General features: G+C 36.9%; 1 protein-coding gene across 1 annotated transcript in view; it reads right to left on the bottom strand.

Moving 5' to 3' along the window:
* PHKB (phosphorylase kinase regulatory subunit beta) overlaps positions 1-27,709 on the bottom strand; it is a 227,041-nt gene that overhangs the window by 33,065 nt on the left and 166,267 nt on the right. Inside the window, 11 exon segments of the mRNA XM_024978934.2 lie at positions 1,500-1,590; positions 3,755-3,812; positions 5,786-5,867; positions 7,001-7,163; positions 7,249-7,310; positions 11,861-11,951; positions 12,154-12,236; positions 13,375-13,479; positions 13,944-14,027; positions 19,142-19,235; positions 19,754-19,809. Coding sequence (XP_024834702.1) covers positions 1,500-1,590; positions 3,755-3,812; positions 5,786-5,867; positions 7,001-7,163; positions 7,249-7,310; positions 11,861-11,951; positions 12,154-12,236; positions 13,375-13,479; positions 13,944-14,027; positions 19,142-19,235; positions 19,754-19,809 — 969 coding nt within the window.

Genomic DNA, 27,709 nt, shown 5'->3' with positions numbered 1-27,709 from the left:
GCTAGGATTTTGATCTGGGGAATTGAGTCTCAGGATCATAGGCAGCAATCGCCCTCTAGATAGGGCACAGAATGGACATGACCAACTGTAACCACCTAACCCCTCTTCAACTGCCAGATGCCAGTGACCTCAGAGATCTCCAAAACCTTCTCATTCATTCATATGTCACAGAATTAACGATATTTTCAGATATACTACAGGGGCCTAAAATCCAAGGAAAAAATAGCTTCCCAAAGCCTGTTTAGTTTCTTTAAGAGGTGGCTCAGTCCAAGGCAAAAATATAGAACTCTGAGGCTGGATCTGAGGATTGCAATGAGAAAAGGCATCCAATAAGTTACTACCTGTGCCTTGGTCTATTTAGCTGATAAAGAAGGATGAAAATTCTTTTAGTAATTTGGAAAAAACAGAAAATAACATCTATGAAGAGACTGAAATTTTTTCTCAGGAATTTTTTTAGTACAATAATTTTTAGCTATTAAATATTACAGAATAGGATCATTTATTCTTTCAACATTTAAAACTTTGATGTCAAGATGAAATAATTTCAATTTTAATGAACTAAGAGCCCTGAGATATGAACAATGGGTTGATTCCATCAAAGAGGGTTAAAGTTTTTTGCATTATTAAAGCTTATTACATCCCTAGGTTAATTGTCAGGAAGACATGATAAAGCACACATATTCCCAAAGAAGAGATAGAAAGCACACAGCTTTTCACTCCAATCAAATGATGATTCAGCCAAGTAATCAGAGCTTACAGAAAAACAAAAACTGAGCAGCCATATCCCACTCCACATACCCACATGCACAGGCTCAATTCAGCCCACATTCACCAAGTGCCTCGACAAGGCCATGGTGGGCACAAAGGGGCGGTGCTGGACAAGACATGGGCCCTGGCTTCCAGGGCTTTGGTCTACCCTGTGAGAGACACACATTCAAATGAACCGGGATCCAGGGCAGATGGTGAAAAGTGTAACAGGCCTATTTTGAGAACCCAGAGGAGAAAGGGACTGCTAATGGTTTTCTGTGAGCAAGAACTGGCAAGAGTTGGCCCTGGTGGGAGGGGAGAACCTGGAAGGAGAGGGGGCCCAGAGGGTTAAGAAGGTGGGGAGCCAGTGCATTTCTAATGGGGAGAAGAGTCCTGGTGAAGTAAAAGGAGAATGTGCCCTTCACTACTCCCTGTCATTGCCCCACCTATCCTAAGCCTGTCTGCAGTGCTTTAGTAGGTGTCACACCATTTTCTTTGTCAGTATTTTCACTGATCTCGAGTTAACACAGGAGCTTAAAATTAAATCTCTAAGGTGCAGCACAGATATCCTATATCTGTGCTTCTTTAAGACTAGATTTTCCTTGGGGAAGGAGCCTTCTGTAGAAATGCCTGAGCCCTGTAAATGTGGTTGTGAGAGGCCTGCGATGCTGAGACTTGTCAGATTTAAAAGCCAGGGTCCTACCCAGAAATCTTTGTGACTGTGACCCAGAGTCTGAAAATCAGCTACTTACCTGTTTGCCCTGCACTAAAACATTAGTAATGGATGGGGCCAGGCTGTCCACTAGTTTACTTAAAAGACTTGCTGCATGGCGCACCACCGACCTGGGGGCAAAGAAGAGAGCACGCCAGAGGTTGACAAATCTAAATGATGAATGATTGGGCCCCTGAATGGGGGGAATTAAAAAATCTGTACAATTAGGTCCTCGCTTAATAATATGGATGAAACGCTGACCGCAAGACACTGGACCTAACAGCTGAAATCTTCCAGACTGTAGGACTATCCAGAATTAGGGAGGGAGAGCTTCACCCTCACCTCTGCCACAGCATTATTCCTGCCATTAACTTAAAAAGAAAGAAAAGGAAGCCTAACTATCCCTTTGTCAGGGAGTGGTATTGGAGGAGGAATTGATTATTCTGATTTTGTATTAAAAAATTTATTATTAAGACTGTCACGGGTACATGACACTATTCCTATAACCGCTGTAAATCAAGTTTCCTTTGGTGCCTAGTAACCAAATCCCTGGATTAGGGAATTCACTTAGTACTCAATTTTAGGAAGTGATACAATGAGATACCAGCGTTTTTTGTTGTTTTTTTTCCTTGCCAGAATGTTGAAGGAAGTTAATTCACACTACTATTTTAACATTTCTGAAAACGTCTTAGACTGTAAGGAGAACAGATTTTTAAGCACAGCACATGCAATACATAAAACATTTCCCCCCATCAAAAGTAAAAATCCATGTGGAACTTTCAGATGGAGAAAATAAAATAAAAATGTAGGTTTAAAGGTGTTTCCTTGTATTTCAGGATATCCATGGAAGTTGACCTATAAAAAACACGTTGCTTAATCTCAACATAGATGAACTAGTAGAAAATTCAGTCATATCTGATAAAGTTAGTGAAACAAACACTTCCTACTTTTAGAGAAGCTTTCACCCACACACTATAAGACCAAAAGACATATTTAACCCTGAGAACGCAAATAAGCCCACACGTTTCAAGCAGCTGGAGTTTCGACAATTTGTGCATGTTACCTGTTTCCCATGTACCAGAAAAGTAGTAATGTGTGGGGCTATAGAGGAAGAAAATTTCTGCGTAAATGCAGCCCCGTAGCGTACCGCCAACCTGGGTGTGTCAGTAGAAAGCCATAAAAGGGAAAATACAGTAAATAAAACTTCCAGGAGTTTGTTCTTTTAAACATAACAGTCAGGACTCTAAATGTTTGCTAATGATTTATCTAAAATACAAGTATTAAACATAAAGTAAAAGTAGGTTTGCTTAACTGAAGATTATAGACCAGCTTTGAAATTTACTGACTAAAAAGCAACATCTATTTGTTTGCATGCCTTACTGTGCTGAGAATTTACAGCAAAAATCTGAGACTTAACCACAGAGTTATTACATAATTTCTTCTTGACTGGAATAGTATATTTACTATAAATTAGAGTGGAAATACTGCTAAGAGATGTTTTGTCTAATCCTTTTATTTTAGAGATTAGAAAACTGAGGTTCATTGAAGTTAAGGGAGTTTCTTATGACATGACACTTTGAGATTTCTTTTTTCAAAATTAGATAATAATGGGTTATTAAAATATACATATATGTATATTTATATACTATTAATTTCCAAAATGTTAGATTCTGCTAGTAAAACTGTTAGAATTGCTTCAAAAATGCAGAGGGCATGCATTTAGGCATACCTACCCCACTGTGAATGTAAACCATCTTAGCTCAACTTACCTAAGTTTTCCTCGGTCTCTGGGAAGAGACTACCTCTGCAGAACATATCAGTTACTTTTTATGCAGTAACTACAATCATTAGGATTCATTAAACTTAAGCCATGAGAGAACTATCTTCTAAGTATATTATACTTTGCTTGTGTTTAAACGAAACACTGGTCTCTTCATGACCCTCTATAATGGAACGAGTTTTCAAAATACAAATTAGAACCTAAAGCACCTTGCTGGGACAGAGGAGGTGCAGGATAGGAAAAAGTCATTAGAACATCATGCCAGTGCATCCTCTCCAGGTTCTATTTCTACAGATGTCTTTACTCCCAGACATGCTTTTAATATCTTAGGAGAGCCAAGATAAAATGCAATGTAGGCAGATCCTTAGAAAGTAGGCACTCACAGTGCTGCAACCTTGGAACTTAAAAGGGAAATTAGAATGACTAGCCACCTTTAACACTGGTCCATTATCTTTAGGATACTGAATATGATAACACAAGTAAAAAAACATAATGACAAGGACGCTAATACGAACCAAAGTTTTTTGCTGCCAGCTCTTCTATAGACTCTCTCAATGTGATCAGAAACAGTACCTAGACATCGGATAATAGAGTCTTTGTTGAAAAAAGCTTTAATTAAATGCATAACATTTATTCTCCTTAAAAAACCTGAAATAATTAAATATGTAACCCAAATATATAGTGTGAATGTCCCCAGCCCTTGTTACAACGTAGTTTGAGTATATGATTTCGATAAATATTTTATTTCTTGAAATTTATTGTTTTCTTAATATACAATCAATATATTTAACAAATAAAAATGTTATTTTAATTTACTACAGAAAATAAAAAAACAGAATATGGCAAATTGAACAAAATACTGTAGACTCTGAATATATATAACTCTTCATTTATTTGTTCAAAAAAATGTGATGATTCTGTATATGATCAGAAACCAAACAAGGGTAAAGAACAGAATCTTTATCTTTTTACCCTGAACTTATTTTTACAGCTTTATAGCAAGTTGGATAAAATTATATTCAGATTCTGCAGATGCTTATGATTTTTAATATATAAAGTTTCACAGATTTAAAACATGTAAAGTCTTTTAAATATCTAAGTAACAGATGAATATTATTACCAAGCTTAAAAAATGGTTTGAAAAATAATTCTCTTGACATTTTCATTATAAATTATTTTATATAAATTGTTTTATTTTAAAGCACTACTAAAATACACGTGTACATGCTAAGTTTACCCTTCAGTCATGTCCGACTCTTTGCAACCCTATAGACTGTAGCCCAGCAGGCTCCTCTGTCCATGGGATTCTGCAGGCAAGAATACAGGAGTAGGTGGCCATGCCCTCCTCTAGGGGATCTTCCCGACCCAAGAATTGAACTGGCATCTCTTACGTCTCCTGCATTGGCAAGTGGGTTCTTTTAGCATGGCTGTCACCTGGGAAGCCTACTACTAAAATAACCATTCTGAATTCTAAGTTCCTAATGAAATGTTTGCTTTTTAATGATCCCATTGTTTTAAAGTATAAATTCTGATAAACGTCCTCAATATAACTGGGATCCTTTTCACACTTGAGTTTCAAGATTAATTAGGAACAGGAAAGATTCTGTTTGAAATCTGCTTAGAGTTCTTCTTCTGTCTTTATTAAATTAAAAAATTAAGACTGTATAATACTCAAGAAAGTTGTCTCTTAGCTACAGTAATGTAAAAACTAAGTAGACCTTAGTTTCTTTATCTGAATTGTTTATCTGAATAAACAAATATGTTCAGTTCACTACCAGAACTATAAATCTTATTAATTACATTGCTGTTTAGAATATCAACTCAATTTCTAATTCTAACCAAATCAATATGCCTCACTGGACAGAGGACTTTCAGATGAGCCAAAAATTTTGGGTAGTTAGATATTAAATACTTGAAATGTAGCCTATATTATTCTATATTATAAAATGCCAGAAGTAGACCAGGATGTAGAATTCAAAGATTCCTTAGTTGTAGATTTCAGGGATAACTGGGTTTCAGCCTTAATGCACAGTGGACACAAACACAGTTAAAAACGACTTATTTTCGTAAACAATCTTGACAGTGCGTTCTATTAAATGCCATGTTCCATTCCAAATGGCTGCTGCAGACCATGAAGGAGCTAATTCTTATGGCTATAATGATTCAGTATTGTTCTTAAAAACATACAGAAAATAAAAGTGGAAATAGAAACTGTCAATAAACAACTATGGAGTCATCAGAGGCTAACAGTCACAGGCAGAATCCAGGCTCCAACACCATTAAGATAATCAGACAGACAAACAAGCATTACTGCATGAAAGCAATTCAGGAGTTCATACATCAAACAGTCTATTCCATTCTAGGGGTACGAATGAACACTTTCCTTTTAAAAAACTTTTAGCTTTTAAAAATTAAAAAAGAAAGGTATACTAGAGAAGAAAATAACTTGTAACAGTTTAGCACATGTTCATTATGCATTTCTGATATATGTTCAAAAATAGAGAAGTCTTTTTATTTAAAATGTTCTCTTAGTTAGATACTCTTACCTTCCTTTGTGATGAAGTTGGGGCCTTCTCTTTTGAGCAGTATACCCAGTAGGATGGCTTGGCTAGCCAGACAACTACAGTCCTGAAAATATAAATCACTATGAGTAACTGGAATGAAATGGGTACAAAAATTACCACAGGGAGTAACTAATCATGAAACCTCATGATGCAAAGAGGAAATATTCTGCTATGCAATTGAGAAAAGATAAAATGTCATTGATATATTACCAGGCATAAGATGACATTATACAACTATTTATTTTAGCTACCTTGGAAACAGTGGGTAGACAAGCAGGCTTCCCGGGGTAGTAGAATTTAAAAATCAAATTTTCCAGGAAATAAGATAAGTAATGAATAGAAAATATGTTGTCTATAAGCTAATGCAGGTGACACTGATGCTGTCACCCTCTGAAAGATTTGGCCAAGTCATTTATCTGCTCCTTTTTTGACTTTACTTGTTCATAAATGGGAGACCACGTTGTTACCGACCCATTGTGGAGAGGAGGATGAAAGAAGGGGACATGTGTAGGCTGCTTATTATATGTGTTATGTTTTATGCCTATTATATCATATTCATGCTTATATAGATTTATAGGTAGTAACGATCAATCACAAGAACTGATATCTGGCAGGCTACATATTTAGCCTACTCAAATTTGGATGGTCCAATAAAATGTCACTGTGCTTATAGCTCTACCATTAGAATTATATTTCCTTTGATAGGTACTATACTATACTCTACATCCTCACCTGTCCTCCTCCAAAATGCAAATAACCTCAGGGAAGGGATAATACTAGGTTGCTAACCTAATATTCACATGGATGTAGTTAAAGGATTGCTTTCTTCAGTGACTGGAGAGACTCAGAGCAAACATGACCTAAACACTGAGACAGGAGAGAAGGCCCAGACTGGGAAAAGAAGAGAAAGGGCACTGAAAGAGAAACCTAGAGATCCCCAAAGCAACTATGGTTCTTTAATGGGCTATTTAATACTTTCATACACAAGACAACCCATTTTAAGCATCTTAAAGACATTCACGCTAATATTAGATCATGAGAACTACTTCTCATTACTGCCTCAGTTATAGACAGGCCATCTACTTCCAGGCTAGTTGCTACCTTCTCTGGGAGGACATAAAGCAATATGGTTTGCCCCTGGCAGTTCCTGCTCTGTCAACCTCACTCAGGGTCATGTGGGAATTGCATCTTCCTCACATTCAGTTTTTGAAGAATTTCATGGGTGAGTTTGTTTCTCCATTCAGTCATGGTAACGTCTGGCTTCTGTTCCTGTTCGGGAGCATTGGAGGTGCTGCTTTGTCGTTTGACTTTTGAATGTTTGGGAACTTCTAATTCCTCAAAACTCTTAAATTCTGGAAGCCTAGAATTTAAAAGAAAAAGTTTCATATTTCCTGCATTCCTAATGGAATCTCAAGAAACACAATAAATAACCTAAAGGAACTTACTCTTCTATTTCACTGATTCGTAAGAAGTCAAGTTGTTCAACCACAGCTCCAGATATTAGTGTCTGAAATGCAATTGAGAAAAGATTCACAACTCTTAAATTTATCAAGCAATAACGTTATGATTTATGCACATACTATTCTGTAAGTATACAATACTTTAAAATCAGACAGATTTTCACATACAACAAGCCCCCTGAAACAGAACATAAACATCCAGCTACAAGTTCTTGAGTTATAATAAATAGCAGAATCAGATGAACTGTTTTTTCTTTCTATCCTCTTATTTATAAGTTCAATTAAAAACTCAGAACTTATTAAAGTGCTAAAAGATAAAAATTTGATGCTTAAAAAAAACATGAAATATTAAAACTGTATTCAGAAAATATAATGTGAAATTACTCTTTAGATTTGGCTACCATAATATATTTCAAGGCTATCCAATGATAAGATACTGCCAAATCTCCATTTTTCAGGATCATGAAGTTATTGATTATCTAGGCCAGTGCTTCTCTGTATTCTGCCAAGCAATATTTGGTCATTTTATATCCCATTGTGTGTGTGTTAGTTGCTCAGTCATGTCCGACTCTTTGCGACCCCATGAACTATAGCCCACCAGGCTTCTCTGTCCATGGGATTCTCCAGGCAAGAATACTGGAGTGGGTTGCCATGCCCTCCTCCAGGGGATCTTCCCGACCCAGGGATCGAACCCAGGCCCCCTGCATTGTAGACAGATTCTTTACCGTTTGAGCTACCAGAGAACCTCATGAGCAAACTAAATGAGGCCAAACTTGAACATAATAGTTGCTTGTCAGTGGTTCATGTATAAATGAATGATAACCCACAATGATTTTTACCACTAAGTGTCACTTCTAAATATCTGATGAATTGTCAGATAAAAGTGAGAAATATACTGACAAGGAAACAAGCCATAAATTGTTACTTTAAAAATAAGGTAATTCTTTCATCAAAACTGTGTTACATATATTACTTTTTCTATTTTCTCCTGTTCATTTCAAATGAGAAGCCACAGGATTTAGGGAATGTCACTCTTGTTGGTTAACCACCAGAGATGTGCTGCCTTCTCTTCTAGTGAAAATTTATAAAGTAGATGATCAACAAATATCCACTACAAATAGCAGAAGGAACATGTTACCAATCATACTAAAGCCTCCTTGCAGAGTCTGAATGAGACAGGCCAATATGCAACTAATTTGCACATTTTTATGTGGCCCAGCCACAGTCTGTGCCTGGGCAGAGGGCAGTGCCAAGCAAAACTGAAGTCTACAGAGTGGTATTTCCTAAGATGCAGACTTACCCCTAAACATCTTGCTCTACAGTTAACTAATTTGTTAGACAAATATTTACTGAACACATATATGCCAAGCACTATGCTAGGTATTAAGGATATAGCATGAACAAAATGCACATAATACACATTAATTCAGCCCATAAAGTAAATGCTACTCTGAATTAACAGATAAGTTGTAGATTTCATTAATAATCTACAGAGTTTTTGATTTAAAAAATTTAGTTGGTTGCAGAGGCTCTTAAATTATTTTTAAAATTGAATTACATTTGTAAAATATTATATGTTATAGGTGTACAATGCAGTGATTCATAATTTTTAAAGGTTATACTCCATGTGTAGGTATTATAAAATCTTGGCTAGTTTTATAAAAAACTATTGCAATTATTTTGCTAGGCATTAATACTTTAGTTCTGATGGTAATTAAATAAATTAATATTGACAAATATGTGTCAAATGCAATACAGTATTCAAAAAGGTATCCTGTCAGTGATATTCAATTATATCCCCCAAGGCCCTCTCCAACTGAACATACCACCAAAGACTGTTCTCCATCCCATTATTCTGAATCCCTATCTTGCCTTATCTTTGGTTTTGCTCTTCTACTAAAATAAGTCTCATGAGATCAGGAACTCTGTATATTTTTTTTTCACCATTATATCTCCACTGCCTAGAGAGGGCACTCAGTATTTGTTGAATCAAGGAACCAATATTTACATATTTCTTACAGAGAGAACAGTAGTGAGCAGAATACTCTGGGAATGCAGAGATGAGTAAAGCCTGGACTAATAAGAGTTTTCAATCCACACAGGGAAGCAGGCCTAAGAAACTAGTTCTACCTAAAATAAGAGCTATAGCAAAGCTCAAGGAAAATGCCACAGAAACACACTGGAAGGAGAAATTAAGTCCAGACTTGGAGACTTCACTAAAGAGGTGAGATTAAGTTATAAAATTAAAGTGTATGACTTAGAAGGGAAAAAGAAAAAAAGCAGTTCTAGAATAGAGTAATAGCATGAACAGGGAAAAAAATAAATCACATTAAAGATTTGGAAAGTACTCAGTACTCTTGGAGTGGAAAGCAGGACTGAGAATTAGCTGCATGGAGACATGTCCTGGGTGATGAAGCTAGGAAGTGATGCTGAGGCCCAGTGATGAGAGAGACTATAGATCATGGGCTGAAGACATTTGAAAGAGCCTTAAATAAAGGCCCAGAGAAGTACACAGGTGCCATTTCCATTTCCTATACTAAAGAGAAGACAAAGGCTGGTTCGAGGGTGTGAGGGGTTGTTTAATGGGTATAGTGTTTCAGTTTTACAAGATGAAAAGAGCCTTATTCTCTGGTTAAGACTGTATTCAATGGTTTAGTGCATAGCAGAGAGCAGAAGATATAAAGATTAAATAACAGTTTAAGTAAAAGACTCATAAATGGATTGATTAAAAATTGGAAAGCTGTCATTTATGTCCAAGATGTAGATACGAACAAAGGCTTCACTGCTTAGTGATGAGAAGCTGTCATCCATTGCTCTGACTTTCAAAGTGCAGTGTTGCACAAACTCACGGTCTAGCATCTGTGCTGTTAGGATTGAACCACTTGTGTTGCCTATGTGAAAATAATCTGTACTGTTGTAAGTATCCTATACAATCTGATAATGTACCATTTCATTGTCTTCTGAATCTGCATTGGTAGAAAGCAACAACTGAGAGATGTTTCTGATACTATACAGAACAGTGTAACACCCTGGCTCCTTAACCCAACCCTGCTCTCAGGACATGGAAGCAAAATGTACATCCTTCAAGCAGAAGGCTAGATGTTTATTTTCTGGGAACCTGAAAAACCCAGAAGAAAAAAACACCCAGATATTGGCACCTGGGGTTTTCCCCAGCAAAACTGGTCCTTGCCACTAGCCCACCTTATAAGTAAATTCACCATGACAATGATCCTTGTTCCCAAACACACAGCTTCCAATAAACTTTTTATTCTCTCACTCTTAAAAATAAAGGGACATTTGGCAAAACTAATACAATTTTGTAAAGTTTAAAAATAAAATAAAATTGTAGTTGAAAAAAAAATAAATAAAAAAAAAATAAAGGGATAGCTGACAAATGACTCCAACATGAAAGACTGAGCCCCCTGAAAACAGAGAAAAGAAACCTGAAAGAGATAATGTACAAAAGAAAGATTTCCAAAGCTATCCTGTTAATATTCTTAGAAGGATAAGACAAAATATAATATTCAGGAAAAAAGGACAACATACTATAAAAGAGAAAATTAAAAACAAGATAGCTAAAACACAAACATCAGCAGAGGAGCTACATGCTAAATATCAAGGAAATTGCCCCAGAAAGCATTACATACAAAACGACAAAACAAAAAATAAGGAGAAAAGATAAAAACTTAGATAAAAATCAATTGAGTATACAAAACACAAGCAATGGTGAATGAGAATGTAAACATGCCATTTACCAGGTTACTTACATAGGTCCCTCTTTATAAATTTTCCTCTTTCTTACTCAATACTGTGCACCTACCACATAAAAGACTATGAAATGATCACAACTTTTTAATGGAAATAAGAAATTTAAGCCCATAATGGACTATAATTTGGATAGTTTATGTTAATGGTCATAAAAGGATATTAAAAAAGAAAAGTATCCTCTCTGGTCTGAGTGATTCTGCAGAACTCGCCTTTAATGTTTGGTAAGACTTCAAAGCCCAGTGATGTTGAAAGAAAGGAGGCTACTCCAGGCAGAGGAAATGGAGTGAGCAGAAAGGGGCAGAACCTCAAAAAGCTGAGAACACAGTAATTAAGCTGTATTGGCTGAAGCAGAAAGAATGTTTAGCAGGAGATAATTGTAGGCAGAGAGTCTGCTATGGCTAATAGGGAACCACAAAAGGATTCTGTTATTTAGGAGCTGTGAAAATAAAGCTGTAAAATCTGAATGGAACAAGCATTATCTCCAGGTTGGATGTCACTGTAGGGTAGGGAAAAGAGCACTGGACCATGGAGTCAAAGAACCTGAGATTATACAGGTCACTTCACCACTCTGGCCTCCAGCTTCCTCAGATGCAAAAGTAAGGTAAGAGATGACCTTTTAAAGTCTAAAATTCTGATGGGAAACCAGTGCAATTGCTCAAGCATCAGATGGGAAGGATCAGATAAACAGGGTGGAGACAACGTGAATAGGAAGGTAGACAGAGAATAAAACATTCAGACAAAAACCTTACAAAGAATATAATTAAGAAACATAGTTGATTCTATGGATTAATTGTGCTGGAAAAAGAAACACTGAAATTCAGAAGACTACCTGTAGACGATCAACATGAACTTTGACTCCTCCAATCATTCCTTTCTTAAACGCTGCCAGCATATCTAATATGGGATTGAATCGGCTACCTCTGAAAAATATAAACAGATAAAATGTGCATATTAACAACAGAATGAGAAATTAATAATCTAGTACTAAGTGCCCTTTATATATGCAAACCACTCTGTTACATGCTGAGATGGATATAAAAGTGTAAGGAGGCCCTGCTTCCAAAGGGTTCACAGTAACAATGGCAGCGAGATGCATGCACCTCACTTCTTTCATCAGCCTACCTTATATTGTCTTCCCGGATGAGAACAAGGAAAAGTGGACGTCCATGCATTTTCCAGTATTGCTTAATAAACTGGAGTGCATTCTGTTAAAACAAAGAATGAGGTAGGATGTAATGGCACAGTATCTGAGTTGATCAGGATGCTTAACCATTAGTGGCAAAGAGCCAACAAAACTCTTACATATCCAGATAATATCACAATCAAACTCTGGATAAGATAGACTACTTAGGGGTAGAAACGTTCTAATAACACTCAGGTTAAGCTAGAAATCATTTTGACTTTAAACTTTGTTCTTAAAAATAATCAGATCACCAGATCACACATGTCTTAAGGTTGCCTTGTTTGCTTTTTTTTTTTTTTTTGAGGCCTAACAAATACAGTTCAAGAGTAGTCTCAGGGAAGGAAAATCAACCCAAGGTTATCATCCAGAAGATTAATTCTCACTCCATAATTTATATTACAGTAGGTAGAAGAGATTGGGCTGAATCTATATATACCATCAGAAACATGGAGAGTTCTTTATTTGATTCAATTTCTATTAGCATCATTATCACATCAAACACACACATAACATTTCACTATGTACCAGGCACTATTCTGAGGGCTCTGCATGTATTAACTCCTAATCCTCAGGACAGTCCTGTTCAGTTACATAGATGAGAAAACAGGAACACAGAGAAGTTAACTAATTTGTCCAAGATCACACAGCTGGTAAACAGTGGAGTCAAGATTTTAACAAGTAAATCTGGCTCCAGACTTCATGCTCTAGGCCATGACTCTAAGCTTCTCTACTCTGCAAATGGAAAAGGGAATGAAGGAGATTTTAACTGACTGGGTATTATGAGTTAGATGAGGTTTTATTTGAAATTCTTCATAAATAAAATCATTTTGCTAACTCAACTTTGTTCAAAAAGAGATAAATTTACTGTTATATGAACCTGGTTTCCAAAACAGTTTCCCCTCTGCTTTTACAATATATATATAATCCTTTTATTCCATTTGTAGAAGGTAGAGCAAATAAAGTCATACAACTTTATATAAAACAGAATACATCTATTATTCTAAGGCTGCAAGTAGTTTAACTCCCCAAAACTATGCAGATGTTGTTTAACTTTCATATTTGATACTGTGTTAATCCAGTAGCATAGGCCCAGGAGCACTTCATTTAACATACGATAAAATCAGTAGAAACAAAAACATCCCCTTCAATTAAAAGGCTACCTTTATGTCATCTATCAGCAGCAAAACATCTTGAGACATGTAGAAATCACTAAGGTCAAAGATGATAGGGTAACAAACCACAGTCTTTCCTAGAATGCGATAAATCTGTAAGCAATAGTAAAAAAAAGTCATATATCCATACACACATATATACGAAACAGACGAAAGGCAAAGGTACAATACTACAGTCTTAAAAATTAAAACTGATGTTTATTCTGAATAAGCAAATAATCTTATAAAATCTATATAATATCAAGAAATTTTAGCTTCTTAATTGAATCAGTATGCTGATAAAGTAGTTCACCTTTATTGTAATGGAAAAAATCTGAGTAAATACTACTACAATCAGATATCTTACTATGCTTAGAAGTAACAGTGAGATGCGTATTTATTTTTAGAAGAGTTCATGATAGCATACAAAACTAATTATTTACTTGTAGAAAATAATAATTGAGATAATTAGCACAAGTATGATGAAACGTGCAAATGGATGCACAACAGGTCAAACATCATTCTGGTCTGTGGTATTACAATCTGAAGACTGCTCTATAAGGAAATTTCATGAGCACCTTTGATGTACCAAGGCAGCCAATAGGTCTATCTGGCCTTCCGCAGAGTCCTAATTTTTCATTGACACCCAGATGGAAATAAGCCTGTAAGACACAAATATGTAAATCAGAGCCAGACAAATATTAATGCTTTTCGTTTTTTTTGCCCCACCTCAACTACTGCCCTGCTAATTTCTGATTTTTCCAAAGAGGCCAGGGAAAACTTTATTCAACGGACTTGCAGGAAAACAAGACAGCCAATGACATCAACTTAGATTCTGGGGCATTGGGAGATTTGAGAGTGAAACTTTTGAGATCCATTTAGCAATATTCTAAAATTCAGTACTGTTCTTATATTATCATGTCATAAATTTACAACTTGCATGGCTCTACCTGATTCACACAAGAACACAGAGAGACAGATGCTTCCTATGTGATAAAACTTTTCACTATTTAAAGTTTAAAAAATCAGGGCCACATAACTTCTACTAGATTTCCACCTTCAATTATTTCCTACCAACAAGAAAATATCTTTATTGCTTTTTCTGATTATATGAATTTTATGAAAAATTTAATCCATATCCTACAAGGGAATGATCCTGTTATTCTCTCAATCCCTTAGGCAACAACTCTTTCACTTTGGCATGTGTTAAAAGGAGTGTAATTTATTGTTTGATCCCTAAGAAACACTGGAAGTATAAAATATGGTTACAAATTTTTAACAGTACATAGATAAATATATACCCATATCATACACACACACACACATGCATATATTTACATAAATGGGTTCATATACTATATAATCTGGTATTCCAGTTTTTTAAAATTAGTATTGTTCTTTTCTACAAAGTAAAAACAGACCTAGAATGAACTAGATGTTAATCAGTGCCAGAGAATGAGTGCTTAATCCAATTAAGAGGTCTCCTTACCATATTTAAAACTAACATGGATTCACCTGATGAAGGTAGCTCCCAATTTTTTGTTATTTCAAAACCAATTCAGTAACAACCTTTTGTCAGTGTAGTATTACTTCTGCAGGATAATTTCCCAGACTTGATAGAGTCAAAGAGAATATATATTTTCTTTCAAACATAATGCCAGGTTGGTCACCCTCCAGAAATAATGGACCAATTACATGTACATTAACAGTGCAGAGGACATTTTTGTCACTCTCTTGGGTCACAATGATATTTCATTTTAAACAACTGTATTCAAATATTTTGTGGTTGACCATTTTCCTATATATTTAATAGCTATTTGTATGTTCTATACATTTTTTCCTTTGATCAAATATTTTACTCAATTTGCTCATCTTCAATGTTGTTATGAAATGTGAGAATGACAGCACATTAATTCAAACATCATTTCAGCATGTGGTATTTCAATCTAAACAGTTTTCTGCTAGGAAATTTCACAAGCACCTTTGATGTGCTGCTTGTTTATGCCACCTACAACTAAATTTATTTAAATGTGTCAATCACTTCCTTAATGGCTTTTTGGCACTGGTGTTACTCTAAGATTGGACTTTCCCTTCCAACAGTTATAAAATGTTCTAATTTTTCTTTTAGTAATTTTATATTTAATCATTAAAAATATTTAAATCTTTAACCTGTCTGGAATTTATTTTTGTACCTGAAGAGAGGCAGAAATCTAACCTAAATTTTTTTAAATGTAAAATAAAACCAACTGTCTTTACACAATCTACTGACTATGATTTGAACTGATTTCAAGTATCAATCTCAACATACACAAAATTAACACCATCACCAGAGCTCTCTGTTCATTTTGTCATGATGCACACATGTATGTCAGAATTAGGTCTGTCTCTCTCCTTCTGCACTGACTATACCTAGAGAATAGCACCCCCTGAGTTGGCACTGTGCCTGGCATACAACTGGTGCTCAAAAAATACTTGGTGGATGAATGAGAAAGCAAGTTAACGTCCTCTGGAGCCACATGTACTGTGCATATTAATTCTGGAATAGTAGTGGTTTTAGACAAAGCCAACTAGACAGAAAAAGTTCTCTATAAAGCATTTTATTGTATAGGCTGCACTGAAACTGCAATGCACAGCACGAGATGGAGATATCCTTCCTTTGTATTTACCTAGGTAGAAAGGAAATCTTTAAATACTACCCAATTACATTAAAAGCAGCTTCCTTAACTTCCTGAGCCACAGAAGGTCTATGACAATTAGGTAATCAGATGCAGAATGCTTGCTGTATTACAGGATGCAGATAATACTGTTCCTATGTTATATACATTCACACCATTTAATGTGCTGAAACATACAGTAGGGACAAAACCACCCAGAAACCCAGAAATACTTCATTCTCTTGGGTTGGCCAAAACTTTTGTTCAATTTTTCTGTAAGATGACTCTAGTAGCACTTAGTTGTCTAACTTCATTCAAAACAACTGTTGGATTGTATTGTGACAGCTGTCATATCAGTGTGCATAAAAAAAAACAACTTAGCAAATTGGTCAATTTTTGTGTAGCCATTTTAATACTGAGGATGGAAGGGGAAAAAAAAGCAACATTTTCAGCCATTATGCTTTATTATTGCAGGAAAAGTAAAAACACAACCGAAATGCAAGAAAATGTTTGTGCAGTGTATAGAGAAGGTGCTATGATTGATTGAACGTGTCAAAAGTGGTTTCTGAAGTTTCATGGTAGAGATTTTCACTGGATGATATGCCACGGTTGGGTAGACCAGTTGAAGTTGATAGCAATCAAACTGAGACATCAACTGAAAACAGTGTTATACCACACAAGAGACAGCCAACATACTCAAAATATCTAAATCAAACACTGAAAATCATTAGCACCAGCTTGGTTATGTTAGTCATTTTGACATTTGGGTTCCATGTAAGTTAAGCAAAAGAAAAATCTTCTTGATCATATTTCCACATGTGATTCTTTACTTAAATGTAACAAAAATGTTCTGTTTTTAAAACAAATTGTGACAGGCAATGCAAAGTGGATATAACTGTACAATAATGTGGAAGGAAGAGACTGTGGGGCAAGCAAAATAAAACCATCACCAACCACACCAAAGGCCAGCCTTCATCCAAAGAAGGTTACACTGTGTATGTGGTGGGATTGGAAGGGAGTCCTCTATATGAGCTCCTTCAGAACAAAATGATTAATTTCAATAAATACTGATCCCAGTAAGACAAACTGAAAGCAGCACTCGACAAAAAGTGTCCAGAATCAGTCAACAGAAAATGCATAATCTCTCATAGGATAATGGAAGACTGCATGCTTTTTTGATGACCAGGTAAAAATTGCTACAACTTGGCTGTGAAGTTATGATTTGCTGTATTTGTGACATTGCACCTTCAGATTTCCATTTATTTTTGTCTTTAAAAATTCTGTTAATGGAAATAATTTCAATTTCCTGGAAGACTGTGAAAGGTGCCTGGAAAAGTTCTTTGCTCAAAAAGATAAAAAGTTCTAGGAAGACAGAATTATGAAGTTGCCTGAAAAATGGCAGAGGGTAGTAGAACAAAATGGTGGCTACATTGTTCAATCAAGTTCTTGGTGAAAATGAAAAAATGTGTCTTCTGTTTTTACTTAAAAATTCAAAGGAACTTTTTGGCCAACCCAATAAGTCTTCACTTTGTAACAGAATGCTTGCTACCACATCTGTGATTCCTCAGCACCTTGGACTAACATTTATCATAGTACAATCAAAGTGGATTGTCATTAACAATTTTTTTTCTGTCATCTCACGAGATTCAGAATTCACTGACTAAGAACACAGGCAGGGTCATTTTGTCTACGTGCCCCATATAGTGCTCTGCATAGAGCAGGTATTGCTGATGAAGGAATAAAATGCCACAATCATGTCATCTAGAGCCATGTTGGTCTTTTAAATCTTGACTGCATGTTGTCTGGTAGAGTATAGACTCTAACGGAAAGAGTTGTTGATATCAAAATTTGGCCTGAAAAAAGCAGATTCAGGTTAATTTGCTTTGAAGGCACGTTTATCAAAGAATAATAACCTTTGTCTGGAGCTTTCAGTGAGAGACCTTAAAAGTGTATCAGCAAATACAGCCTGTACCTGAATGATAAGTGCACAGTGTAACAGCCTTGGATTTTCAGACCTTCCATGCTGCCTCCTCTCCTTACCTAGGGGATCCTTACTTTCCTCTTGGACTCTCTTTGCCTCTTCTACCACGAAACCCAGCTTTCCACCATTTACTTCTTAGTGTGATTTTAAAGTGTTAACCTCTTCTAGGGTTCCTAGCATTTTCAGCCATTATCTCTTTAATTAGGGCAGAAAAATTCTAAATTTGTTAAGGACTTTTGAAGAGCTGGTGCTCTGGGTTACCTCTGGTTTTGTGGCCAGTGGGTAAGGTCCAGTCTGATTAGCAACAACACTGGGGCCTTGCATTTTCCCTGCAATGTGCGCCTCACTTCTCGAAACTTTTATTCTTTTTGTAAAGTCAAGGCTTTAATCAAAAACATTTATATCAACTTTATTGACTTCACTTTGATCACCTGAACAAACCAAACACTTCCACCAAACACTGTGGAAATTTTTCCTGTATTGCTTTTAACAATTACCAAATAAAAACAGTCGTTTATTAAATAATTAGTGGAGATCAACAATTTCCTGTCCCTAATGAGCAGGAATATTTCTAAACTCAGGCACTCCTGGATACATCTGTAGAGCAGTGCATGCAGAAGGCCTCAAAAGTCACCACTTTTAATTCAATCCAGTAGGTATGTAACTGTATCAAAGATAAATTCAGTTGTCACTTTACAATTATATTGAGAACCAGCAAACCAAAGAAGATAGGAATCACTTCAAAGAGTAAGGCAAGAGAAAAAGGGCAATAGTTATTACCAACAATATTTAGGTGAGAACATTTCTTTAATAGTTAAAGGGAAAATCAATCAAATGTAAAGGTTAATTTAATACACCACTACTAATATTAAGGCTAATTTGTTATTTAATTGGTCAGTCCAGGTTAGTAACACTTTAGCAAGGAATGGAATTAACAAGACCTATGAATATAATGCACACACACAATGCAGTTGCTTTTTAGTAACAATGTTTGATAAAGTGGGTCTCTCAGCTTAATCAAAGACTTTTGCATCAATGACCTTATTTTAGAATTGGATTTTAGCTATGCTTCTTAACTATAAGTAATCATCATGCTCTAGTACCTCTACAAAGGAGACAGTAAAGAAACAGCATCACTTACTTTCACCAGCTCCTGCTGGGCCCAGATCTGAATGGGTTCCACCTGTTGAGGAGTTTGAGTCTGAATACCATATGTGTTGAGGAAAACTTGAAGGCTAGAGAACAAAAGGAAAAAAAGATATTGCATTTATTAAAAACAATGATGAAGGGGGAGGAGAAAAGGTGAGAGACTGTGCTAGCTGGGAATGTCTTATCATGTGTTAAATACCAGCAATATGTCATCTGCACTGAAATCCACAGGCCCTCTTTGTGGGGGCGGCGGGGGAGGTTTCTTCACAGAGCATCAGATGTGAGCTCTGGTGGCTGGCAGTGAGGTCAGTACTAACTTGGGGGGTGATCCCCATAATCTGTTTGCATTAATTTCTCAAAACTATATGCTGGGCAACACTGGCACAGGTCACAGACTTTAATATTTGCACCATCTAAGACAAAATTGTTTTTAAACATGAAAATGTTGTTCTGACACTTAAAGTGACATTAGTGACATCCTATAAACCCTGTCAAGGGGTCTATGAAACTAATTTCTACCACCATACACAATATTATAAGCCTAAAGCAATCAACCCCCTTCCCTCTCTGTCAAAAGAACATACCACCCATCTGGATTTCATACCGTTGGCTTTCTGCTATGAGTGCTACATAAACAACCAAATCATTTTCCAGTGGACCCTGTAATACAGAATAAGAGAGAGGAACATTTTAAAAGATCTGATCGTCACTGACAATAAGGAGAACCAAGGACAACATTAACCACCTCTAAGCAGTTCATTAAAATGACGGACACCAGCTGGCTCTAAGCAGTCTCCTCTCCTTCCTTCCTCTCCATTTGCCTACTAATCAATTTGATGGTGTAGACAGAGTAATGGAATACCAAGGAATGGAAAGCCATAAATCTCACCACTGCCAGAGGGCCAGAGGGGCTAGACTTTCAGGGCTATTTTGAATGATGCATAAGAGTAGTTTAGGGACTGAGAGTCACTTTCCATCATTTAACTATGACGGGAAGAGTAGGAACTAAAAATAAAAACCCAACTTACATATTCTCTAAAAAAAGTGACTGTGAGTTAAAATTGCTCATTCGACATCTTCACCGCAAAAAGCTTTCCCTTTTTTTGTTAGCCAATTTTCCTTGGGCACCTTATACATCAAAATAGCTTTATTCTAATATACAGCTTCTACAGTAGAGAATGAACTACCCAGTTGACTATATAATTAACACTGTGTTTGTTAAATACAAGCTGTTGGGCTTAATAGTTCTAATCAAACATAGTGCTGGACATTTATTATTCTTTTTTGTGTGGAAAAGATTCACTGTAGCATATATTATGCATTGTTAAAATGAACCCAATTTTAACTTGTATATAATTAACATTAAGAAGCACCAATAAACTACAGTATTAGGCTCTGAAAATACTGATCAAACATAATTTCTTTATAGTAATGAATCCAACATTCCCAATAGTATGCTGTAAAATGTTTGATTTACCATCAGTCAGCTTCTTTCTATGGTATTCAATATGCCACTAGAATTTACGTGTGACAGAACGCAAGAAACACCAGAATACATATATCAGCAGTAAATAACATACAGTAGAAGGATGGTTCTCAGAGTCATCATGAAAATGCCATTTCAGGCAGTCCTCAATGTGATTTAAAAGAACAGATGAGAGAAAATATGATGGAACAACCCCACAAAAACAAATACACATTAATAATGCTATAAATTCTATTTTTATTTGATAAAAACTTTAAAAGTTGATGTTACTCAAAAAGATGAGAAAAAGTAATTATTCAGAGTCTCAAGACTTCTAACAAATAAAAACATTAAAATTTATTTTTCTTGGATGAAATTTATTCATCAAAAGGAGAAGTAAACTTATGGTGTGCCATTATCTTGAGGACAATTGGAGTTTTTAAATAAAAAGCAAGTGAATACGTCTATTAGAATGCAGACATTATTCCAAATAAAAGGTAATTTGTAGATCCTAACTGGCGATTAGGTATCTTCTTTTCGAATCACAGGCCCGTTTGGGACAATGTTGTTTCTATTTGCATGACAGAGCACTCAGATCTAAAATGCCTACTACAACATGTTGAATCAGAGTAAGCACCTGGTTAGGGAACTATTTGATGGTTGAAGAACACTTCTATTGTGAAAACAGCATTTCAGAAACTTCCAATTCACAAACCGTCTACCATAATGAGCTTAGGGTTTTAACCCTAGCCCAAGTAGGACCCTTCACCCCATTTCTTTTCACAGAAAAATTTTTGCATGATCAGTCCCATCACAACAATTCTCTTCCAAGTGACAAAGTTGGAACTACTTTTCTCTGTATTTTCATAATTCTCTTCAAATCACCAAAATTGTTGTCTAAACCAATGAAGTCTCTTTGAAAACTTCCTAATAATAATTAACAGATTCTATTTCTGAATGGTATTATTTTCATAATATTATAATACTTTCTGCTTTTAGGTTCACAAAGTATGTAAGAATACATACACACACACACACACACACACACACACAAATATTCGAAGGACTCCAAGATGGCACAGAGGTAAAGAATCTATCTGCCACAGAGTAGGAAATAGCAACTCCAGTATTCCTGCCTGGACAATTCTATGCACAGGAGAATCTGAAGGGCTACAGTCCATGGTGTCGCAAAGAGTCAGACACAACTGTGCAACACGACTGTGCAAGTCAGCATGCACGCATACATACTCAGTGACTCCTCTCACATAGAATACACAATGTCCTAAAGTGATGGTTACTGTTGCCATTGTTACTTTTCCAATCCTGAATGTTGCTATAGAAATGAAAAGAGATGGGACTACTTCCTAGTGGTCCAGTGGTTGAGAATCTGCCTTCCAATGCAGGAGAGGCGGGTTTGATCCCTGGTTAGGATCTATTAATAAGATCCTACATGGTACAGAGCAACTAAGCCCAAGCAAGCCAGTTAGTGAGCCTGAGGAACTAAGACCTGATGCAGCCAAAAAAATTTAAAATAATTATTTAAAAAATGAAAAGAGAAGAAGATTAAGGTATTTTATCAATTACTTTATCAATTATGGTATAAGGGAAGGGTTACAGGATTTTGGTGACAAAATTGGTGCAAATTAGACGATCTCACCCTCTTCCACCACCACCCCCACATGCATACACACAGACACCCTGTTTAAAACTCTCCACTGAATTCCCATTGTTCACAGAATAAGAACCAAGCTGCTTACAACAGCCTACAAGTCCTTACATAGTCTAGCTCCAGCCTACTATTTTCTCATTCTATTCTCTTCTTCACCACATTTTGGCCACACTGGGGTCTCTCTGTCCCTTGAACATGCCAACTATGTTCCTATCAGAGGGCCTCTGCTCTTGTTGCACTCTTGCTTGGAATGTTTTTCCTTTAGATTGTTGCATGCAGGTCTCAACTATCATCCCTTCCTTAGAAAGGCCTTCATGTTCTACCATGGCAGCCCTCCTCTGTTACTTTGCCTTATTTGTCTGCTTCACAGTACTTGTCATTTCTAGAAATTACTTGATTTTATTTACTTATATGTTCACTGTTATTCATCCCTACCAGAAAACAACTCCCTGACAGCAGGCAACTTGATCTATCCTGTCTATCGCTATGGCCCCAATGCCAAGAAAACATGCCTGCCACACAGTAGGTGCTTCCTATCTGATGAATGACTGCCCAGGCAAGTTTCTCTATGTTCTTCTATGTTTATGTAAAATAAAAAATGAGAATAATGGTATAGGAGGCCTAACACAAAGGCAGAGGATCAAACAAAAGAGAGCCAATAGAAATATTTACGAACCTTGATCTGCTAAACAAATGATATTTATACTATTATTTGCTGTATGACTATATCAATTAACCTCGCTAAGCCTCAGTTTCCTCACTGGTAAATTGGGATAATAAAAGTATCTACTTTACACAGTTTTGAGGATAATACATAACATACATAAGCACATAACTGCATCTGACATGCCCTTTTTTCTCAATATAATATACATACTTTATTTTTTATTGAAGTGCATAACAATTTAAATAATGCATATTATTATTTAAATTATAGATATACAATATGCTGCTGCTGCTGCTAAGTCGCTTCAGTCGTGTCCGACTCTGTGCGACCCCATAGACGGCAGCCCACCAGGCTCCCCTGTCCCTGGGATTCTCCAGGCAAGAACACTGGAGTGGGTTGCCATTTCCTTCTCCAATACATGAAAGTGAAAAGTGAAAGTGAAGTCGCTCAGTCATGTCCGACTCTTCGTAACCCCATGGACTGTAGCCTACCAGGCTCCTCCGTCCATGGGATTTTCCAGGCAAGAGTACTGGAGTGGGGTGCCATCGCCTTCTCCAGGTATACAATATAGTGATTCACAATTTTTAATGGTCATATTCCATTTATAGTTATTATAAAATATTTGGCATATACTCTTAAGTGTTTAAAAAACATTAGCCCTTTTATCAATCCAGTAACATGACCACAATCTTGGATCACTGTTACAGGCTTTCTGGACTTTCTGCTTCACGTTTGCTTCTGCCTATCTTTTGTACTTTATGGTCAGGTTAATTTTCTTTTATCAGTGATTTTCACAAAGGAGGTGGTCAAAAAATATTTGTTGAATGAACGAAGAAAAGGGAAGGAAGGAAGGATGGGTGAGTAACAGATTTTTATGTCATGTTTAGGATATCACTTTATACTTCAAAACCAGTATTTCCCAAATAAAGCCCCAACTTCCTGATGATCTTCACAACTTCACTGCTCCCTGAAGTGCCCTGCTTGTGTCCCCTCTGTTTGCTTTAGAACACACCATTAAACAAACAAACATCATGTTCATCTCAAGTTTCTGTGCACTGTCCTATCTTTGGACTGTTCCTTTCTGCTTATCCAGTTTCTGACTCACTCTTTTCAACCTGGTCCACTCTACAGAGTCCCACAAACATCAGGGTGCTAAGACTACAGTCTATCACCAATAGCAGATGATGTCTGTCGGAGTCACCTGTCTTCTCTCTGCCAGGGCTTTCTGCAAGCTTATGAGTGGTCTGTATCACTACAGAGTGCACCTTTGAGGACCCTCTCATGCTCTTTTCTCACTTAGCATGTACTCAGCACCTTATACCTAAAGAAGGCAGTTGGCAGCTATTTGGTAATCTGGAAGAATATTTTTAAAATAAATATTGTTACATTTTTATTAGCAATACAAAAATCTTCCCCTCAGCATAAAAATAAATATTTGCAAATTTAAACAGGATATCTCTAACTAAGGGAAAGAATCCTAACTAAATGCACACATATTTTTAATAAGCAATTAAGGAATGTATGAGCTTTCCTGGTGGCTGAGTGGTAAAGAATCTGCCTATCAATGCAGGAGATGTGGATTCGATCCCCGGGTAGGGAAGATCTCCCTAGAAAAGGATACGGCAACCCACTCCAGTATTCTTGCCCACATAACATAAAATTTACTATCTTTATCAGTTTTAAGCATACAGTAGAAGAGAAACTTTTATAGCATACCTTGCCCATGAGCTGGGCACTATCTATATTAATACTGCAACCCATCTTGCTCAAAATTTTAAACTATGGTAATTAAAACACTGCACATACATCTGTCTAGATTCTAGTTTTCAAATTACCCAAATCAGATCAAAGAAAGTAACAAGGCTAGATTTTCAGCTAGGAGTTATAAATAAAATAGTAAAATACAACTTTCAAAGAGTATATAGAGAAACTTAAATGTGAATGTACCCTAATGGTTTCCCTTCCCCTCTTCTTTTTCAAATTTAATTTTAATAATTAATATAATTCAATTATTTGGATCATAGAAAAAGCAAGAGAATTCCAGAAAAACATCTACTTCTGCTTCATTGACTATACTAAAGCCTATGACCATGTGGATCACAAAAACCTGTGGAAAATTCTTAAAGACATGGGAATACCAGACCACCTTACCTGTCTCCTGAGAAACCTGTATGCAGGTCAAGAAGCAACAGTTAGAACCGGACATGGAACAATGACTGGTTCCAAACTGGGAAAGGAGTATGTCAAGGTTGTATATTGTCACCCAGCTTATTTAACTTATATGCAGAATACATCATGCAAGATGCTGCCTGGATAAAGCACAAGCTGGAATCAAGATTGCCAGGAGAAATACCAATAACCTCAGATATGCAGATGACACCACCCTTATGGCAGAAAGCAAAGAAGAACTAAAGAGCCTCTTGCAGAAAGTAAAAGAGGGGAGTGAAAAAGTTGGTTTAAAACATTCAAAAAATGAAGATCGCATCCAGTCCCATCAGTTCAATTCAGTTCAGTCGCTCAGTTGTGTCCGATTCTTTGTGACCCCATGAACCGCAGCACGCTAGGCCTCCCTGTACATCAGCAACTCCCAGAGTTTACCCAAACTCATGTCCATTGAGTCAGTGATGCCATCCAACCATCTCACCCTCTGTTGTCCCCTTCTCCTCCTGCCCTCAATCTTCTCCAGCATCAGAGTCTTTTCCAATGAGTCGCTCTTTGCATCAGGTGGCTAGAGTATTGGAGTTTCAGCTTCAACATCAGTCCTTCCAATGAACACCCAGGACTGATCTCCTTTAGGATGGACTGGTTGGATCTCCTGGCAGTCCAAGGGACTCTCAAGAGTCTTCTCCAACACTGCAGTTCAAAAGCATCAATTCTTTGGTGCTCAGCCTTCTTTTCAGTCCAACTCTCATATCCATACACGACCACTGGAAAAACCATAGCCTTGACTAGATGGACCTTTGTTGACAAACTAATGTCTCTGCTTTTTAATATGCTGTCTAGGTTGGTCATAAATTTCCTTCCAAGGAGTAAGCGTCTTTTAATTTCATGGCTGCAGTCACCATCTGCAGTGATTTTGGAGCCCCCCAAAATAGTCAGCCAGTGTTTCCACTGTTTCCCCATCTATTTGCCATGAAGAGATGGGACCGGATGCCATGATCTTAGTTTTCTGAATGTTGAGCTTAAAGCCAGCTTTTTGACTCTCCTCTTTCATTTTCATCAAGAGGCTCTTTAGTTCCTCTTCACTTTCTGCCATAAGGGTGGTATTATCTGCATATCTGAGGTTATTGATATTTCTACCGGCAATCTTGATTCCAGCTTGTGCTTCTTCCAGCCCAGCAGTTCTCATGATGTACTCTGCATAGAAGTTAAATAAGCAGGGTGACAATATACAGCCTTGATGTACTCCTTTTCCTATTTGGAACCAGTCTGTTGTTCCATGTCCAGTTCTAACTGTTGCTTCCTGACCTGCATACAGGTTTCTCAAGAGGCAGGTCAGGTGGTCTGGTATTCCCATCACTTTCAGAATTTTCCGCAGTTTATTGTAATCCACACAGTCAAAGGCTTTGGCATAGTCAGTAAAGCAGAAATACATGTTTTTCTAAAACTCTCTTGCCGGTCACATCACTTCCTGGCAAACAGATGGGGCAACAATGGAAAGAGTGACAGGCTTTATTTTCTTGGTCTACAAAATCATTGTGGACGGTGAAGTGAAGTGAAGTCACTCAGTCGTGTCCGACTCATTGCGACCCCATGGACTGTAGCCCACCAGGCTCCTCCGTCCATGGGATTCTCAAGGCAAGAATACTGGAGTGGGTTGCCATTTCCTTCTCCAGGGGAATCTTCTCTACCCAGGGATCGAACCCTGGTCTCCCACATTGCAGGCAGACGCTTTAACCTCTGAGCCACCAGGGAAGCTCCTATAGTTAAAGAGTGGACCATAAAAATCAGGTTTTACTTTTGCTTATAGAAGTAGAACAACTCAACCAAAGTCATTCAGAAGCTTTACTGCCACTGGATCAAGTAGAGCAAGAGAAGACTGTTAGCAAAGATCAGTAGGATTGGATTTTAGGAGCAGGCAGTGGGAAGAATGTGAGTTTTTTCTCGGATAATGGCACAGAAAGATGAATAGATTCTATTTACATCTTATTCATGGAAATAGCATGAAAGCCTATTAACAAGAATTACATTATCTTGTTGATTATGTTTTGTAGTCCAGTTTAGAAAGTCAAGGAATTATATCTCAAGAGTCTGCTGTATGTACTGTCACAAAAACTCCAGTTTTTAAAGATGAGGAAACTGAGGTGAAGAGAGGTGAAATAATATGCCAAAGGTCACACATCTAGTCAGGTAGAGCTTAAACCTGACTGCAGATATGTCTAAATCTAAAGTCAATGTGGTGCATGTCAGGTATGTGTTTCATGAATTATGTGCTGCTTGCAGCTGTGGTTTGTATTAGTCAGGGTCCTCCAGGGAAACAGCCAACAGGGTGCATGCATGTGTGTGTGATTGTGTGTGTAAAGAGCAGGGATTTAATGTAAAGAACTGGTTCAGGCAAACATGGTGTGTGTGTGTGTGTGTGTGTGTGTGTGTGTGTGATTGTGTGTGTAAAGAGCAGGGATTTAATGTAAAGAACTGGTTCAGGCAAACATGGGGTGTGTGTGTGTGTGTGTGTGTAAAGAGAAGAAAGACATATAAAGAACTGGCTCAGGCAATTCAGGAGTCTGACAAGTCCCTCGATCTGCCAGGTGAGTGGACA

This window comes from Bos taurus, chromosome 18 (assembly GCF_002263795.3).
Source record: "Bos taurus isolate L1 Dominette 01449 registration number 42190680 breed Hereford chromosome 18, ARS-UCD2.0, whole genome shotgun sequence".
Classification (NCBI taxonomy): domain Eukaryota; kingdom Metazoa; phylum Chordata; class Mammalia; order Artiodactyla; family Bovidae; genus Bos; species Bos taurus.
This window is presented reverse-complemented; position numbering and strand designations above follow the sequence as displayed.